This window comes from Onychomys torridus, chromosome 8 (assembly GCF_903995425.1).
Source record: "Onychomys torridus chromosome 8, mOncTor1.1, whole genome shotgun sequence".
Classification (NCBI taxonomy): Eukaryota; Metazoa; Chordata; class Mammalia; order Rodentia; family Cricetidae; genus Onychomys; species Onychomys torridus.
This window is the reverse complement of record NC_050450.1, coordinates 104234656-104253380: the sequence shown is the minus strand read 5'-3', so window position 1 is coordinate 104253380 and position 18725 is coordinate 104234656. Positions and strand designations below refer to the sequence as shown.

The following is an 18725-nucleotide window of genomic DNA, read 5'->3' as shown; positions in this document are numbered from 1 at the left end:
GATGACAGGAGCGGGAGGGGGTACAGGAGGGAGGGAGGGAGGGAGGGAGGGAGGGAGGGAGGGAGGGAAGTGAGGTGGGGTGTGAGAGGGTACAGGAGGGAGGGAGGGAGGGAGGGAGGGAGGGAGGGAGGGAGGGAGGGAGGGAGGGAGGGAGGGAAGTGAGGTGGGGTGTGAGAGGGTACAGGAGGGAGGGAGGGAGGGAGGGAGGGAAGTGAGGTGGGGTGTGAGAGGGTACAGGAGAGAGGGAAGGAGGGAGGGAGGGAGGGAAGTGAGGTGGGGTGTGAGAGGGTACAATACACACTTGCACAAAAATGAAAACAAAAGCCAAAGTGGGGGCTGGGGAGATGGCTCAGTTGGTAAGAGCTTAAGACGCAAGCATGAGGCCCTGGAGTTTGAGCCCCAGTCCACACAGAAACAGCAAATAAACAAGCCCAAGTGGGGCTGGTGCTCAAAACGACCCATCTGAAGCATGTGTTGGGAAGGTGGGGTGCTGGAGTAGATTGAGCTGGGAGAGACCAGGGCTGGCAAGCACCTGCTCTGGGTATGGAGGGGTGGTCCTGCCTTTCTCTGGGGGAAAGAGCACCAGTGTTGTCAGACTGGTCCCAGGATTCCTCAGGCTCACCAGGTTACACTAAGCTAGGTTGCGGTAACTCAGTCATACAGTTTTACTTCTCACCCATGCTAAGGTCAGTGGGTCAAGAAAAACTACCCTCCAGGCAGTGACATCATTTTCCAGACTGTGGACTCTTTTCATTTATGTGGCAGCTTCCAAGCTGGCAAGCTAAAGCCCTGGGGCCTGTTTTTGTAAATAAAGTTTTATTGACACAGGGCTGGCCCTATGTGTTTGTCATCCCTCCCCCTCTCCCATTCCTCCGTGCTAAGGTTGAGTCAAGCAGTTGCTCCACAGACCACAAAAGCCTATGAAGCTTTCATTCAGTTCAGATATAGCATACTCTGTTCTGTCCAGAACAGTCACATGACTTCTGTGAAGTGAAGGAGGAAAGGGTGTGGGAACATGAGCAAAATATGTCACTGATTTCACAGACAACTAGGCTATTGGGCAATGGTGTAAACTCAAGATCTTTTGCTTATCTCTGAATCTGGGAGTTTATTATTAGCTAGTTAGTTAGCTAGGTAGCTAGTTAACTTACTTTTCTTTTGGGGGGTGGTGGTTTGAGACAGGGTGTGGTTTTAAGACAGGATTTCACTGTGTAACAGCCCTGGCTGTCCTGGAACTCACTTTGTAGACCAGGCTGGCCTCGAACTCACAGAGATCCACCTGCCTCTGCCTCCTGAATGCTGGGATTAAAGGTATGTATGCATCACCATAACCCTGTTAGTTGATTTATTTTAAGACAGTTTCTTATGTTGTGTAGGCCTGCTTTGAACTTTGCTATGTAGCTGAGGGTATATTTGAACTTCTGATCCTCCTGCTTCTGCCTTCCAAATGCTGGGATTGCAGGTGTATCCATTATGACAAGATACTGACTCACTTATTTCTATTTATTTATTTGTTTGTTTGTTTTTTGAAACAGGGTTTCTCTATGTACCTTGGTTGTTCTGGAACTCAATCTGTAGACCAGGCTGGCCTCAAACTCACAGAGATCCACCTGCCTCTGCCTCCTGAGTGCTGGGAGTAAAGGTGTGTACCACCACTGTCCAGTCAGAGTCTTGGTCTTAGACCAGTCTGTTCTGGAACTCATTATGTAAACCAAATTGGCCTCAAACTTTTGGCAATCCTCCTGCCCCAGTTTCATGAGTTCTGCGATTATAGTCATAATGTTTATTTTTTTATTTGATTTTTTTTGCAATGCTAGGTGTCTTAGTTATTGTTCCATTGCTGTGAAAAGACACCATGACCAAGGCAGCTTATAAAAGAGAGCATTGGGGGCTGGAGAGATGGCTCAGCGGTTAAGGGCACTGGCTGCTCTTCCAGAGGTCCTGAGTTCAATTCCCAGCAACCACATGGTGGCTCACAACCATCTGTAATGAGATCTGGTGCCCTCTTCTGGCCTGCAAGCATGAATGTAGACAGAACACTGTATATATAATAAATAAATAAATCTTAAAAGAGAGAGAGAGAGAGAATCAGGGGATTGCTTACTTACCATTTCAGAGGGGGGGTCCACGGTAATCATGGCCGGGAGCAGGCAGGCAGGCAGCAGGCAGCAGGCAGGCATGGTGCTTAAGCAGTAGCTAAGGTTTACATCTTATCCACAAGATGGAGGCAAAAAGAGAGTGTGACTGGGCCTGGTGTGGGCTTTGGAAACCTCAAAGTCCAATCCCAGTAACATAATTCCTCAAACAAGACCACACCTCCTAATTCTTCTTAAATAGTCTACCAACTAGGAACCAAACATTGCAATACATGAGCCTATGGGTGCGCTGTTCTCATTCAAACACCCCACTAGGATTAGAACCCAGTGCCCAGTTCATAGTAGACAATCACTCATTCATTGAGCTCTATCCATCCCCATTAAGGGATTTTTAAAAAATTTATTACTTGTTTTATTATTTTATTGTGTGTATGTACATATTCATGTGTGGGCATATGCATATGGAGGTCAAAAGTTTTTTTGTTTGTTTGAGGTCAAAGGTTTTGTTTGTTTGTTTTGTTTGTTTTGAGCTGAGGATCAACCCAGGGCCTTGCGCTTGCTAGGCAAGTGCTCTACCACTGAGATAAATCCCCAACCCTTGTTTTTTTTGTTTTTGTTTTTTCAAGACAGGGTTTCTCTGTGTAATAGTCCTGGCTGTCCCGTAACTTGCTTTGTAGACCAGGCTGTCCTCGAACTCAGAGAGATCCACCTGGCTCTGCTTCCGGAGTGGTAGGACTAAAGGCATGTGCCACTGCCACCCGGCTAGCCACACTCCTCACGAGTAGCCTTGATTGGTCTCAAACTTGCAATGATTTTCCTGCCTTTGTCTCCTGAGTACCCTTGAGGGTGATGTCACCCTTTGGAGGGTGGTCCCGAGTGTGGGCCAGCCAAGTCCATGAAAGGAATTTAAATTGACCAGGACCCATTAGAAAAGAAAGAAATGTTAAGTTTCTCAATAAGGTACCAGGCAGTGGTGGTGCACACCTTTAATCCTAGCACTAGGGAGTCAGAGGCAGGCGGATCTCTGTGAGTCCGAGGCCAGCCTGGTCTACAGAGCGAGATGCAGGACAGGCACCAAAACTACACAGAGAAACCCTGTCTCAAGAAACAAAAAACAAACAAACAAAAAAAGACAATAAGTTTTCAGTAACTTTCAAGGACATAAAAAGTAATTATGTGGTGAAGAGGGGAGCATGGGGGAGGGAGAAAGGGGTAGGAGAGAGATGGATTGTGGAAAAGGTGGCTCACATCTGTAATCCTGGCACTCGGGAGGATGAAGCTGGAGGATTACCAAGAGTTCAAGGTTAGCCTCGGGTATATAGCTTGTTCCAGGCCAGCCCAGACTACAGAGTAAACAATGTCTCAAAAAGGAAAAGAAAAGAAAAAGATAAAGCCCCTGACTGTTTTATAGTTTGGTCTGAAGACCCTCCTGTCTTCAGGAACCGGCAACCTCCACAGAGAGCAAAGGATGACATGCTGTTTCCTGACTCCAAAACAGCAGACCACACTGACTGGACCCAGCATGAGGCTGTTAATAAACACAGGGCCAGGGTTTGGTCAAAAGAGGAAGGAAGTGCTTACTGTGCATAAGAGCACTGGGTTGTGCACATCACCAGTGGGAAACCCCCAGGATGTGCCTTGTCAGTTCAACATGTGTGCCAGGTTTGGCCAGATCTCCCGTGCTCTGAAGCCTAGGAGCAGCTAGAGAAAATCTTGTGTCCTGCCTTCCTTCCGGCAGCTTCTAAATCAGAACAAAGCAACTGACAGGGTTGTGTCTGGAGTCCAAGCTTCAGAAGGAACAGAGCAAAAACAACCCCCCGAATCCCAGACCAAACCCAAATGGAAAGAACTGAGCAGTGAGGATGCTTGCTTGGCCTGGCAGATAACGATTTCAAAAGCACAGGGTTCAGCTGGGCAGCAATGGCACATGCCTTTAATCCCAGCACTCGGGAGGCAGAGCCAGGCGGATCTCTGTGAGTTCAAGGCCAGCCTGGTCTACAGAGCAAGATCCAGGACAGGCACCAAAACTACACAGAGAAACCCTGTCTCAAAAAACCAAAAACAAGGAGTCTGTGTGGTGATGGTGGTGCATACCTGGAATTCTACCACTTGGTAGACTGAGGCTAGAGGATTTTAAGTTCCAGGCAGAAAGAGACTCAGTCATAAACAGAACAACCAAAAAAGCCTTTCATGAATCCAGGCAAGGGGATGCGTGACTGAGATCTCAGCACTTGGGACTTTCAATAAATCCTGAACCTGGGAGGCTAGGCAGGGAGGCCAGGAGTTCAAGGTCAGCCTAGGTGTGCTGGTTAGCTTCTCTGTCAACTTGACAGAGCTACAGTCACCTGAGGAGGGGATTCTCAATTGAGAAAATGGTCCATCAGGAAGCCTGTGGGGCACTCTCTTGATGGATGATTCATGTGAGAAGGCCCAGCCCACTGTGGGTGGTGTCACCCCTGACAGGTGGTCCTGGGTTGTGTAAGAAAGCACACTGAGCAAGGCATGGGGAGCCAGCCAATAAGTGGTGTTCCTCCATGGCTTCTGCTTCAGTTCCTGCTTTGAGCTCCTGTCCCGGCTTCCCTTCATGATGGACTGTGAGCTGCAAACTGAAACAAATCCTTTCCTCCTCAAATTGCTTTTAGTCATGGTGTTTAACACAGCAATAGAAATCAAAGCAGAACACTGGGCTACATGAGGCCCTGTCTCAAAACAAAAACAGGTAGGAAGCCGGCGCATGCCTTTCATTCCTAGTACTTGGGAGACAGAGACAGGAAGATGTCTGTGAGTTTGAGGCCAGCCTGGGCTACTTGAAGCCCTTACAACAACAACAACAACAACAACATCAAACCAAAAACACAGGACTAAGATTCCAGAGCCTGCTTTGGTCAGTTTTCTGGTTTGTGTACCCTTGCCCTTATTTTTGAGAAGGGAGTCTCATTCTGTACCCCAGGCTGGACTGGAATTCACTACGTACCCCAACTGGTCTAAAATCCACGTTCTTTATCCTACCTCAGTGCTGGGGTTTCAGGTGTGACCAACTATGTTTGGCCCAGAACTTGTTCTTTAAAAAAGAAGGGTGTCTAATTTCAAATACAGAAACACTAGCAGCAAGCAGGTGAGTTAGAGGAAAGAGAAGAGTGAGGTGTGCTGGATAGCCTACATACCAGCACTTGAGAGGCTGAGGCAGGAGCATTGTGAGTCCACCATCAGCCTGGCCTACTGTGTGAGACTTTGCCTCTGAAAACCAAAGAAAAACAACAAACAAACCCACCAGGGGCTAGCCTGATGTGTTGGGGGCTAGCCTGATGTGTTGATTGACTTTATCATCCTACCTCCTTGAGGAAACTGAGGCATAAGGATCATTTGAGCCAGGAGCTAGAAGCTTGCCCAAACTACCAGAGAGAGCCTGTTTCAGGGGCCGGAGAGATGGCTCAGTGGTTAGGAAAGCATGCTGCTCTTCCAGAAGGGCCGAATTCTGTTCCTAACACCTATGTTGGGCAGCTCAAAACAACCTGTAACTCCAATTCCAGGGGATCCTTTGTAGGTGCTGCATTCATGGGCACATGCCCATGCACACATAAATAAAAACTAAAATCTTAAAACAAAAACAAAACCAGACCCTGTCTTAAGGAGGAGGAAGAACAGTGTACGTGGCGAGAGGCAAGGTAACTGTCACAAGGATGGTGAGACAAGGGTGAGTTTGCCTGAGTCACTGGTGGGCCGCTGGAATAGGCTTCCCATGTGTGAGGGAGACCTGGCTGTGCACTCATGGGACCTTTAAGCGAGTTCCTGTTTCCTGTGCCTGGGTGAGCTGCAGCATCTTCCTATGGGAAAAGGGAACAAAATGGGAACATGTTACCTATTCCTTTTGCGTTTGGAGGCTTGGGAACACCTACATCTAAGTACCAAGTGAGTTATACAGAACGTAATACCTACACTAGGCCTTCGGAGGAAGAAAAGCCAGCTGTGGACTGTGGTCTCACAGGTGGTGTCATGGAGCAGGTGGGATTTGAGCTGAGGTAGAGTTCACCTTGACAGGCAGGTGTGGGAAGGGCAGGAACAGCAGGCTCTATTTGGGATTCCGGGGAAACAGAGTGAGGAACTTGCCTGAGGGTGAGTGTCTTATATGAAGTAAAGGAGAGCCACCCAAGCTGCTGGGTAAAACTATCCCAAGAAGACTCTTTTCAAACACTGTTTTTAAAGGTTATTTTGGCCGGGCGGTGGTGGCACACGCCTTTAAGCCCAGTACTGGGAGGCAGAGGCAGGTGGATCTCTGTGAGTTTGAGGCTAGCCTGGGCTACAAAGCAAGTTCTAGGATGAGCTCCAAAGCTACTCAGAGAAACCCTGTCTTGAAAAAAAAAATTTTTTTTTTTTGTATGGGAGTGTATTCTGGGATTAAAGCATGTGTCACCATGCCTGGACTTTGAGGATTCTTTTTTTTTTTTTTTTTTTTTTTTGAGACAGTGTTTCTCTGTGTTGCTTTGTGCCTTTCCTGGAACTCACTTGGTAGTCCAGGCTGGCCTCGAACTCACAGAGATCCGCCTGGCTCTGCCTCCCAAGTGCTGGGATTAAAGGCGTGTGCCACCACTGCCTGGCTGAGGATTTTTTTTTTTTTTTTTTTTTTGAGAGAGGGTCTCACGTAGCTGACTCTGGCCTGGGACTCCCAGTGTAGCTGAGGTTGACCTTAACTCCCCCTACTTTCTGCCTCCTGCGTGCTGGAATAACAGGTGTGGGCCGCATCTTGCTCAGACTCCTTTTCGTATGTAGATTTCATCTTGAAATATAAAAGATAACCACAGATGACTAAGCAAATAATAAATACACACCTCATGGTGCGTAGGAGGGGCCTAAGGCTTCCAACAGCACCTAGATGGTAAACACTAGCTCTGTTTATTGTCCTGTCCGGCTCTGCCCAGTCTTTCAAGGGCCCTAACCGGACAGTTATCACTTATATAAACAAGCAATTAGCTCAGGGGTAAACGTGTCATTGTAATGGACTGCTGCTCAGTCAGTCAGCAGTGGACTCTACTGGGACAGACTGCCAGGGACTCAATGATGCTCACAGGTACTTGGGGAGCCTGATGTCTTCACCCTCAGTGCTGGCTCACCGGCCTTTTTTTCTTTTTTCTTTTGCTCTTTGGTCTCTTTGCCTGGGAGGGGCTAGACGACTGTAGGGGTTGGGTTGGTGGGTTAATGAGTTCACATACCGCAGGCCTGGCCTCCACTCCAGTTTCAGAGGAAGGCTGTGAGATCTCCCTCCCCATGTCTCCTGAGTTCATGGGTGAGGGTGCATGCTTGCATGTGTATGAGCATGCAGGTGAGCCTGTAAGTTGTCATTTCTCAGGGGCTACCCACCCTGTTTTTTGAGGCAGTCTCTCAGTGGCACTTGGGACTTGCTGATTAGGCCAGGCTGGCTGGCTGGTTAGCCAGCCCCAGAATTTGCCTGCTTCCACCTCCTTAGCACTGGGATTGCAATCCTGTACTACTACTATGTCTGGCTTTTTAAATGTGGGTTCTGGGGATCAAAGTCAGAACCTCATGCTTACAGACAAGCACTTTACCAACTGAGCTACCTCCCAGTTCCCTTCCCCTACATTTTTTTTAAAAGAGGCTGAGTCACATGATATAGCCTAGGCTGGTCTGAAACTATATAGCCAAGTATGACCTTGAACTCCTGATCCTTTTGCCTCTGATTTTGAATAAACCTTTCCTTCCCTTCTTCCTCCTTCTGTTTTTGAGACAGGGATCTCAATATTGTAGCCTAGGTTGGCCTTGAACTCAAAATCCTCCATATTCAGCATCCTAAGTGCTGGGATCACTGGTGTGAATCACCACACCTGGAAGCAACATTGCTTTCTTTGAACAAATTATCTACTTATTTTTATTGATGTGTCTCTGTGTTCCTGCATGAGTTTAGGTGCACATGAATGCTGGTAGGTGTCTCTTGAGACCCAATGGTGTCAGACCTCCTGGAGCAGGAGTTACAGGTGGCTGAGAGCTGCCTTATGTGGGTGCTGGGGACCTAACCCAAGTCCTCTGCCAGAGCAGCCAGTGCTCTTAACTGCGGAGCCATCTCTCCAGCCCTACGAGAGGCTTTCTTATTTGGATCTGAGCACAGGCCTGGGGAAAGTTCGTGCGAGTGGAGTACACGGTTTGCCAGCACTGTGATGAGGACAGCTGGGCACAGACTCACACTTGGATTGGGTTTCTGAGCTCCTCCCTTGAGCGGACTGGTCCTCATAGCTGAGCCTGACAAAGGACGAGAGGGAGGGAAGCAGGCTAGCAAACGCAGTACACAGTACACGGAGACTCCTGGGTCCTCAGACACTGCTTGCTGTCACCTGGCTGTGGCTCTCATCCATCAGGACTGCCTCCTTCCAAGTTAGATGATCCAGCTGGAACAGGCATTTTGAAGAAACTCTAGGAGAGCCTGGGGGGCCTATGTCTGTGAGGGAAGTAGGGGGAGGGAACAATGGAAGGTGGGGTGGGGGATAGAAACACAGAAAACCCCTGGAAGAAGGAGGAGAATTTGTTCTCACTTTCCCCCTTTGATCTTCTAAGCAACCGCAGTTGAGTATTTATTTTGCTAGAGGTCTGGGCTGTCACTACACTGCATCCCCCAGACTCTGGCTTCTCTGGGTAAAGAGAGACAGATGCTGGGCTCCACGCCTGCCTGGTCTGTTTCCGTTCGAAGAGTGTGGAGGCAGATGAGTGGATACTGAGCTGAAACATTAGTAGCACATTCTTTGCTCATTGACTTTGCTGGGCAGAATGTGCAGCCCCAGGTGGGGTTAGACCCAAACCAAAATAAGCCAGTGCCAACAATGTGGGAAGCGAAGGCAGAACTGGACATGGAGTACAGAAACAAGCTTACAAGGTCTGGCATTTGATGGAAACCATCTGTCATGCCAATAAAGCCAAACAGAACAACCTCCTAATTTCTCTTTGCTTCTCTGTCTGTCTGACTGTCTCTGTCTCTCTCTCTCTGTCTCTCGTGTGTGTGTGTGTGTGTGTGTGTGTGTGTGTGTGTGTGTGTCTTTGTGTCTATGTCCCAAGGCATAAATTACCTCTTTCTACCATGTGCTCAAACTTAGGTTGTTAGCTTTTACCAGCTCAGCCAGCCATCTCTCTGGCTTCCTCCATACACACATACACTTTTGGGATGAGATGGGGTTTCATTTGGTAGATCAGGTTAGCCTGAAACTCACAGGCTTTCCTTGAATTCCATAGAAACCTTGCCTCAGACTCCCAGTTGTTGGATTCTAGACATGAACTACCATGTCCAGCTTCATTGTGATGTTCTCATACATACATTATATCCATCCCTAGTTTCTTCAGAGTAATCCTGAGCAGAAATAATATCTGAGGACCTTCTCTTTTCCAATGCTGGATGCCTGGGCAACAGGCCAGCAACACAGCAAGGCATGGGAGGCTTCATGGGGACCATGATGCTAAGAGTGAGGTCTGTCCACCCTGGAGAAGCCTCCCTTACCTCCCACTAGCCCTGCTACTCAGGGCTGTATAAACCCCATTGTCCACTTTGCTCTTGACTGGAAAGTGAGTCAAGTCACAGAGCCAACTGAGGCTTGCAGCCATTGGAACAGTTCTGTGTTGGAGTGCCACCTGACAAGGACACGTAACAAAGATGGATTCATATCTGACAAGAGGCTCCATTGGATCCAGGTGTAGGGTACAGGTTTGCAATCCCAGTACTTGGGAGGCTGAGGCAGGATGATTTCTGCAAGTTCAAGGCCAGTCTGGACTACATGGCATGACAATATAGCTTGCCTGTCTCAAAACTAATCAAACTAGAGAAGGAAGGGCCAGTTGCTGTCACCCTACTGTCCTGAAACAGTGTGCCTTGGCCAGAGGTCCCAAAGCCTTTAGGAACAGACTCTACTGCCAGTGTCAGTATAGCCTGCTCACCTGAGCAAGATGTACAAGTATCTGTAGATGATACGACAAGTGTGAGTTGTGTGTGTTCAGGGGAGTACAGGGGCGCGTGTGTGCATGGATAGGCCAGAGAATAACCCCAGTGTAGTCTCAGGAACACTGTCCACCAATGAGAGATACTGTTTCAAGGGAGGACAGTGTTCCTGAGACTACACTGGGGTTGAACAGTATCTCTCATTGGTCTGGAGTGCATCCTATAGGTTAGGCTAGCAGGCTAGTTATCTAGGAATCCTCCAGCCACTTGCCTCCCGGTACTAGACAAGCACTTGCCACCATGCCGGGCATTTTTATGTGGGTTCTAGGAATCAAAACATGTCCTAGTTTTGGAGGCAAGTGCTCTACTAACTATATTGTCTCCCCAGCCTAATGTGGGCTGAAGCCAAGCACCAAGAAAGAGATCAGAGCATGTGTGTTGCTGAACAGATCCCGGCTTTGAGAGACATCTGTGTTTCTTCAGAGCTACCCAGCCCTCATCTTCTGGCCCAGTGGCAGGGTCCTGTGTGAACTCCTAACAGACCTCCTGAGGCATCAGTTGCCTCCCTGGCCTGCTGCCTAGGGAATGCTGTGCTCCAAGGCAGTATCTGTCAGCTCTAGCCTGCAGGCTCCCTGTTCTTCCTGTTTGGGGGGCGGGGCTGCTGAAATGAGCACATGTGGTGTTCAGTGTGGAAAATGCACATCTGGGTTGAAACCAGGGCAGCCAAAAGGAACTAGCTCAGAGGAACTACTGTCCTAGGGTTCACTTGTTCTATGTGTCTACCGTCTTTTTTCTTCCCGTGACTGAGAAGGGTTTGGACCTGATGGAATCCTGGGTTTTTACTTATGTTTTCCAGGACATTTAAAGGAATCCTGACACCCTGGAAGGCTGGGTTCTCTCAAGGAATGGTGAAGAATGGGTATTTGCATAAATGAGGCCAGATACATAATTTTCCTACATAGAGTTCTACCCTCTCTGGATCAGGTTTTCAAGTTAAAAGCATTTTTATAGCTCACTTGATAGCAGCCACTTCTGGATTTTTCCTCTCCTCTGAGTCTTCTCCCTCAGGCATTCTCCCTGCCAGTGAGTGAACAGAACAGAGGTAATGAAGGTCCAGAGAGAAACGCAGGCCTCAGCAGCTCCAGCCCAGGCTCCTTGGAGAGATCAGCCAGTTACCTCACCTTTGTCCTAGGCACTGACTGAGGCTCCTTCCAAAACTTTATCAGTGCAGTTAGACTGTAGGCTAGAATTCAAACTCAAGTCACAGAAACTCTTGTTGATCCAGAACTTTCTCCAAAGTAGCTGTCCCTTTTTTATGTTTATATTTATATGTATGAATAAATTATATATATAAATAAATCTAAAAAAATTCCTTGTCTGTTCTAGTCCCACCCCTGCCTGCTTGGAACCTAAACAGGGATTCATTCTCATTTTCCTTTTTTTCAAGACAATTTTGCAGACCAGGCTGGCCTCACACTCACAGATATTCCCCTGCTTCTGCCTCCCAAGTGCTGAGATTAAAACTGTGCACCACTGGCCCTGGCCCTGTATGAGTGCTTTGCTTGAACGTATGTTTGTGCAGTGTACAGTGCCTGGTGCCCAAGGTCAAAAGAGGGCATCAGATCCTCTGGAACTGGAGTTACAGACGGTTATAAGCCACTGTGTGGGTGCTAGGAATCAAACCTAGGTCCTTTGTAAGAACAAGAAGATGAGCCATCTCTCCAGAGTCCCAGACAGAGGATCTTGTAATCAACAGAGATTGAGGTGGGTAGCACAGTGAGACCCCCATCTCAAAAAAAATTAAAATCTTGCTTTTGTTTGTTTTTCTGTCTGTGGTTTTCATTGTTTTGTATGAGGCAAGGTTTCATATAGCCCAGCTAGCCTTGAATTCACTATGCAGGAGTTCCTAATCCTCCTTTCTCCATCTCCCAAAAGGTGGAACCACATGGTTCTAGATTCCTTAGTACTGTACTGGCACCTGGCACCTGCAAGGAACGATCTGTGTGTAGAGAAAGGTACCTTTGGAAGCCTAGTGGTTAGGGCCAGAGGCTTTAGGGAGAGCTCCAAACTCTGCCATGGAGCCTTCTGACCTGGATGAGGGTGTCTAGAGCAGGGACTTGGCTCCCCTCAGTATCAGCCAATATGAATGATAGGATCGGGTTTCTGTCATCCAGGAGACCTTGGAGAAAACCAAGGCAAGTGTTCATAAGTAACTTCAGCACAGTCAGTTGGTTACTACTAAAAATGAATGAAAACGCAAAATACACTCGGGAGGCAGAGGCAGGGGAATCAGAAATTCACGGCCAAGTTCTGGGGTGAGCCAAGTGGTGGTGGCACAGGCCTAATTTAATCCAGCACTCAGGAGGCAGAGGCAGGCAGATCTCTGTGAGTTCGAGGACAGCCTGGTCTACAGAGTGAGTTCCAGGACAGCCAGGGCTGTTACATAGAGAAACCCTGTCTCAACAAATCAAAACAAAACAGAAAAGTTCTGGGTCAGCAAGAACTACATGAAATCTGGTCTCAAAGGGGGCAGGGCAGCAGCAGGGTAAAGGTGCCTGTCAATCTTGAGGAACTGAGTTCTATCCCTCAAACCCACACAATTGAAGGAAAGACTTCTGTAATTTGTCCTTTGACCTCTGAAATCATCTGGTGTCACAGGAGACCCCTCCCCTCAACACACAAATAAAATGTAACAACAACAAAAAACTTAAACCATACTTCCCTTGCACACACACACACACACACACACACACACACACACGCGCGCGCGCGCGCTACATCCAGGAGGTGGCTAGATCTACAAAACAGCTTTACAAACCTAATCAAGGAAAGCAGTCATCCCAAACTACTCTGTATGTTGCTGAACGTTGACATCATGCTGAAACAGGTCAAATTCTTGCTGATCAGTCTCCCCTCCAGGGAAACAACAAAAACATAAACAACAACAAAAACCCCAAAACCTCATCAACCCACAAATACAGAGATGTCTGTAATTAACTGACCAATGACGTCTTCTGCCTGCCCAAGCTTATCACTGGTGTGTGTGTGTACACACGGAAGCCCTAGGTCTTCCCTTTTTGTTGGGGATCCAGCAACTCTTCACCCATAGGCCACATATAGGTCTTTTCCAAAGTCTCCAAAGAACAGTTCAAAAGGGACAGACCGAAAGTGACTATCTTGACTTGATGCTCTACCATTTCAAACCCTAAAGGCTATCAGAGCTGTCCAAGGGAAGGGGGCACAAACAGCTTGTACAGAGGGGTGGCCACATCTTAGCGGGTCGCCCAGCATCCTCTATGGAGTTTTGCTGACAATTTGGGACGTGGGGTTGGCAGAGCACTTTTGGGGTTCCGGCGGCAGGGGCATGAGGGATGTGGGTGCTTCCCGATGGGGGTCTGCCCTCGACAGATGCGCAGGAGGTGGGGCCCTGGCTGCCAGGGCGGGGCAGCTCGCTTTGGGATTCGGGGACAAAGGCGCGCGAGCTCGAGGCAGGCCTCCTCGGAGCCGCGGGGGAGGCGCTCCCAGCGCGGTGATCCAACCGGGACACTACTCGGATCTGCAGGGAACCACGCTTCTTCCGGCCGGCGCAGCCGGGGCCTCTCAGCCGTAGCGGGGCAGCTCCGGGAGACCCAGATGCTTGCCCGTCGCTGCCGCTTAGCCCCGGGTCGCGTCCGCGCCGCAGCCTCCGCGCGAAGCACGCGCCGCCGGCTCCCACCGCAGCTCGCTTCCCATTGGCTGGCCGGCCCGCGGGCGCTCCCGCCCCGCCGCCCCATTGGCTGAGGCCGCCGCGGGCCTCCCCCCACCCCCCGCGCCTGCCGCCGCTGACATCACGCGGCCTGAGGCGGCGGCGCCCCCCGGCTCAGCCCCGCAGCCCCCTCCGGCAGAGGCGCCGCCGCGGTGCCCGGCGGAGAATGGTGCGCGCCCTGCAGGCCCCTCCCCGCCGCCTCCGCCGCAGCGCCTCCGCCGAGCGGGCCGCGGCGGGCCGCCGACCCCCGCATCGGGCGTGCGGCCGGCCGGCGCGCTGAGGCGCGGAGACCGTCGCCGGGCGACGCCGAGGTGGCCGCGGCCATGGGGGCCCTAACGAGCCGGCAGCACGCGGGCGTGGAGGAGGTGGACATCCCGTCCAATTCCGTGTACCGCTACCCGCCCAAGTCCGGTGAGGGCCGCGCGCGCGCCGCGGGCCGGGCGGAGGGGAGGCCGCGCGTCGGAGGCTGCAGGCGAGCGACGCGGTGGTCCGGGCGGCCGCGAGTCGGCCTCGGAGCTGGGGGAGGTCTTCCGGGTGCAGGGCGTGGGGTGCCTCTCATCGCGGGTCCCTGCGACGCCGTGCAGAGGACTGCAGGTGCCTGCGGGGTCATCGCGGTCACCCTCCACCGGGGACGTGAGCGACCTCGGTGGTAATCTGGGCTGCGCGTTTGGAGTGGCATCCCTGACGGGCACCAGGGCCAGCTGTTGACCCCGGGCTGCCTCATCCGGGCCTCTGGGATGGTTGGGAGTGGGTTTCTGCTGGCGCAGCCTTTCCGGAGGCTGTCAGAGGGAAACGAAGTGAGCGGAAATGATGGGAATCTGACAGTCACTGGGACCGTCCCTTTTGCTAGTTTCTGGCAACGGGATGCCTGGGGACAGGGCAAGAGTGTTTTTCAGACACATACCTTAGCTCGAAAAGGTAAATGCCTCCATCCTCAGCATCAGCATTCGCATTGCGGGACAGTTTTGACAGCAGAGGAGAGAGAATGCCAAAGTAGTCGAATTGAGTGGAGGACAGCCGCTGAGCTGCTGGCGAATGACCCGACTATCTGTCCTTTATTATTATTGTATTTTTTATTTGCTGTTCTCAAGACCCCTGGGGACCCATGTCTACCGCCTTCCCTCTGTCTGGAGGACCTGATGAGGATTTTGATGATAGCAGAGTGAGGTGTTAGAGTTGGAGAGGATCCCACTTTCCTTTTGGTAGAATAAAGACAAACTAATGAGTCGAGCTGGTTTCTCAGCAGTACATCCAGTTTCTGCCAGGTGGAAGCTGGGACCAGACAATGAACCTGCCTCCCTGCAGAGTGTGTACCGGCAGCTCCAAGTCTCGCTGCTTTTGTGCCAGAGAATAAGCCCTACAGAAATGAGGAAGACAGGCCCGAGATAAAGCTGCGGATCCCTAGTGTTTTAATAAAGCTCTTGCTAATTATGACTGTATGGTTACTTTTATCTATTAAAAATGCATCTTAACACTCTAGAGGCCAGAGGCAGTAGGATTATTAAGTTTGGAGTCAGCCTGAGCTACACAGTGAGACTGTCTCAAACAAAATAAAATCATTACAACCACCACAACCCTCTTCCCGGTGGTAGGGCTACAAATGTGAGCCCTTACACCTGACTGGCCATTTTGTTTCTTAAAACCAAAAATATGCAGCAGCAGCAGCAGCAGTCTGTGTGTGTGTGTGTGTGTGTGTGTCCTGTCTAAGTCACTCAGCTTTTATTGATCAGAATATGGATCATGTTTTTGCTGACCTTGGAGTTTTATAGGGTTTGCTGTCTCAGGAGAAAATTTACCCTTCCTTCCTTCTCCACATGTGGGAATTAACAATGGTAGCTGTCTGAAAGGCTGTTCCTAAAGGCAATGAGAGAAAAATGGACCAAACTAAAATCTTTTTTGGGAGATGGGGACTTGTTTTGAGACAGGTCTCACACTGTAGGTCAGGCTGGCTGGCGATGCTGTACATAGCCTTGGTGAGCCACAGCCTGAGGCATGCCTCTGGCCTTAGCCTCCTGCCCAAACCCTGGGATTACAAGCCTGAGCCTCCAAAGCCTTTCTCAACTAAACACGTTTAGTATTTAACAGTCCAAAATAACGCTCCCTGACCTACCAATCTTTGAAAAGTTTTACCTAATTCTAATTTTTTTTAAAATTCTAACTCTTTTTTTTTTTTTTTTTTTTTTTTTTTTCTGAGACAGGGTTTCTTTGTAGCTTTGGAGCCTGTCCTGGACAAGCTCTGTAGACCAGGCTAGCCTCGAACTCACAGAGATCCACTTGCCTCTGTCTCCCAAGTGCTGGGATTACAGGCGTGCGCCACCATGGCCTGGCTCCTCATTTTTATCTATTGCTTTTCATTGTTATTTTGAAACAGGGTCTTACTTAGCACAGGCTGATGTCAGAGTGACTTGTAGCTAAGGATGACCTTGAATTTCTGATCCTCCCAAGTACTGTGATCGTATGAATTCACCCCCTAGCTGAGGATATTTTGTTTGAATGCAGGATTTCTTTCCTTTTTTATTAAAAAAATTTTTTTCGAGACAGGATTTCTCTGTGTAGTTTTGGTGCCTGTCCTAGATCTCACTCTGTAGATCAGGTTGGCTTCAAACTCACAGAGATCCACCTGCCTCTGCCTCCCAGGTACTGGGATTAAAGGTGTGCGCCACCACCGCCCCACTAATTTTTTAAATTCTATGTGCATTAGTGTTTTGCCATGGGTGTTGGGTCCCCTGGAACTGTAGTTACAGTGGTGAGCTGCCAGTAGGTGCTGGGAATTGAACCCCGATCTTCCTGAAGAGCAGTTAGTGTCCTTAACCACTGAGCCATCTCCAGCCCTGAACCCAGGGTTTCTTACATGCTAGGTGAACATTCTTACTAATTAAACTGTATCCCTACCTAGACTCGTGGAAGTGTTTTGTTGTTTTTGAACTTTCTGTGCATTCCAGGTTGGCTTTAATTTTTCTGCTCGCTTGCTTCCTCCTTTCATTTTGTTTAGATAGGGATTCAGTGTGTAGCCCTGGCTGGCCTGGAACTCACTATGAAGACCTGGCTGGCCTTGAATTCAGAGACTGTATCTCTTCCTCAAGTGCTGGGATTTAAGACATTCAATACCACATCAAGTTTTTCTTTTTCTTTTCTTTCTTTTTGAGACAGGGTCCTGCTCTGTAGGACAGGTTAACTTTGAAGTGTCAATCCTGCCTCAGCCTCTTGAGTACCACAACTTGCTCAGCCTAAAACTTAAAACAAACAAACAATCCTATTCCCCACCCCCCTTTGAGATAGGGTCTCATATAACCCAGGCTGGCTTTAAAGCCAAGGAACCTTGAACTTTTTTTCCCCACCCTGGTTTTTCGAGACAGGGTTTCTCTGTGTAGCTTTCGAGCCTTTCCTGGAACTCACTCTGTAGTCCAGGCTGTCCTTGAGCTCACAGAGATCCACTGGCCTCTGCCTCTCAAGTGCTGGGACTAAAGGCGTGCACCTCCACCGCCTGTCTTGGAACCTTGAACTTCTGATCCTCTTGTTTCCACCTCTCATGTACTTGAATTACAGGCCTGGACTGCCGTGCCTAGTTCCTTAGTCTCCTCAGTGTTAAGACTGCAGGTATGAGACAACATACCTGTGATTTTGGACTAATATTTTGTTGTTTTGGTAGTACTGGAGAGCAACCAGGACCTTGTGAATGCTAGCTAAGTGTTCTGCTAGTGAGTTATATCGACAGCTCTAGTCTGTTTGACTTTAATATCTATTATGTCCTTGTGTTTTACTTCACATCCCCCAAATCCTTCACAGCAGTATTTAGACCAGTGTTCGGAAGACCATTGAATATTATCACCTAGGCAAGTTGACAGAGACAGTGTAAATATGGTGTCTTCTTCTTTAAAAGAATTTGTTTTATTTTTTATTGTAATCAGAGGCTTTTCTTTGTCCTACAGCTGTTTTCCAAATAGTCACTCAGAGGCTTATATTAATTATAAATGCTTGGCTGGTAGCTTAGGCTTATTACTAACTAGCTCTTACACTTAAATTAACCCATGGTTCTTTTTTTTTTTTAGATTTATTTATTCGTTTGTTTGTTTATTTATTTATTATGTATACAGAAGAGGGCGCCAGATCTCATTGCAGATGGTTGTGAGCCACCATGTGGGTGCTGGGAATTGAACTCAGGACCTCTGGAAGAGCTTTCAGTGCTCTTAATCTCTGAGTCATCTCTCCAGCCCCAACCCATCTAATGTTCTTATCTAATGTTTAGCCATGTGGCTTGGTACCTTTTCTCAGTGTGACATTCTCATCTTCTTTCTTATGTCTGGCTGGCGACTCCTGACTCCACCCTTCTCCTTCCCAGCATTCTCAATTTGGATTTCCCGCCTAACTTCTGCCCAGCTACCAGCCTATTAGTTTTTTATTAACCAATGAGCAGAACACATATTCACAGCATACAGAAGAACTATCTTACTGCATTTTATTGTTGGTTTTTTGAGACAAGTTTTCCCTCTGTAGTCCTGGTGATCCTGTAACTTGATTTGTAGAGCAGGCTGTCCTTGAACTCAGAAATCTGCCTGTTGCTGCCTACCTCCCAGTTTATTTTACTTTTTATTATGTGCTTGTGTGTGTGCGGGGTGGGGGGGGGGGGGGTATGGTTGTGTGAGTATGTGTGGCTGCACAGGCATTGGATCCTACTTGAAGCTGGAGTTATAGGCAGGTAGGCCATTGTGAGCTCCCAGTGTGGGTACTGGGAACTGAACCTGGGTCCTCTGCAAGAGCAGTATGGACTCTTAACCAATGAGTATCTCTCTCCAGTTTCTGGCTTCCTCTTTTAATCTCTTTCTTTTCTTCCTTCCTTCCTTTCTTGTCTTTTTTTTGTTGTTGAGTCAAAATCTTACTATATTGATCAGAACTGTTAATCCCCCCTACCTCAGGCTCTAAAGTAATAAGGATTATAGGTGTATTATTGTGCTTGTCT

The 18725-nt window shown here is 48.9% G+C and overlaps 1 protein-coding gene across 3 annotated transcripts in view; it reads left to right on the top strand.

The window, feature by feature from the left end:
- The first annotated feature begins 13855 nt into the window (after positions 1-13855).
- The window catches only part of Rnf157 (ring finger protein 157), a 74404-nt gene continuing 69534 nt past the window's right edge, over positions 13856-18725 (top strand). For 2 of the 3 annotated variants that reach the window (XM_036195026.1, XM_036195027.1), the window contains exon 1: positions 13856-14179. In XM_036195026.1, coding sequence (XP_036050919.1) covers positions 14092-14179 — 88 coding nt within the window. In that variant the 5' untranslated portion in view covers positions 13856-14091. The remainder of the gene's footprint in view (positions 14180-18725) is intronic. The other variant, XM_036195028.1, reaches the window with a different exon arrangement.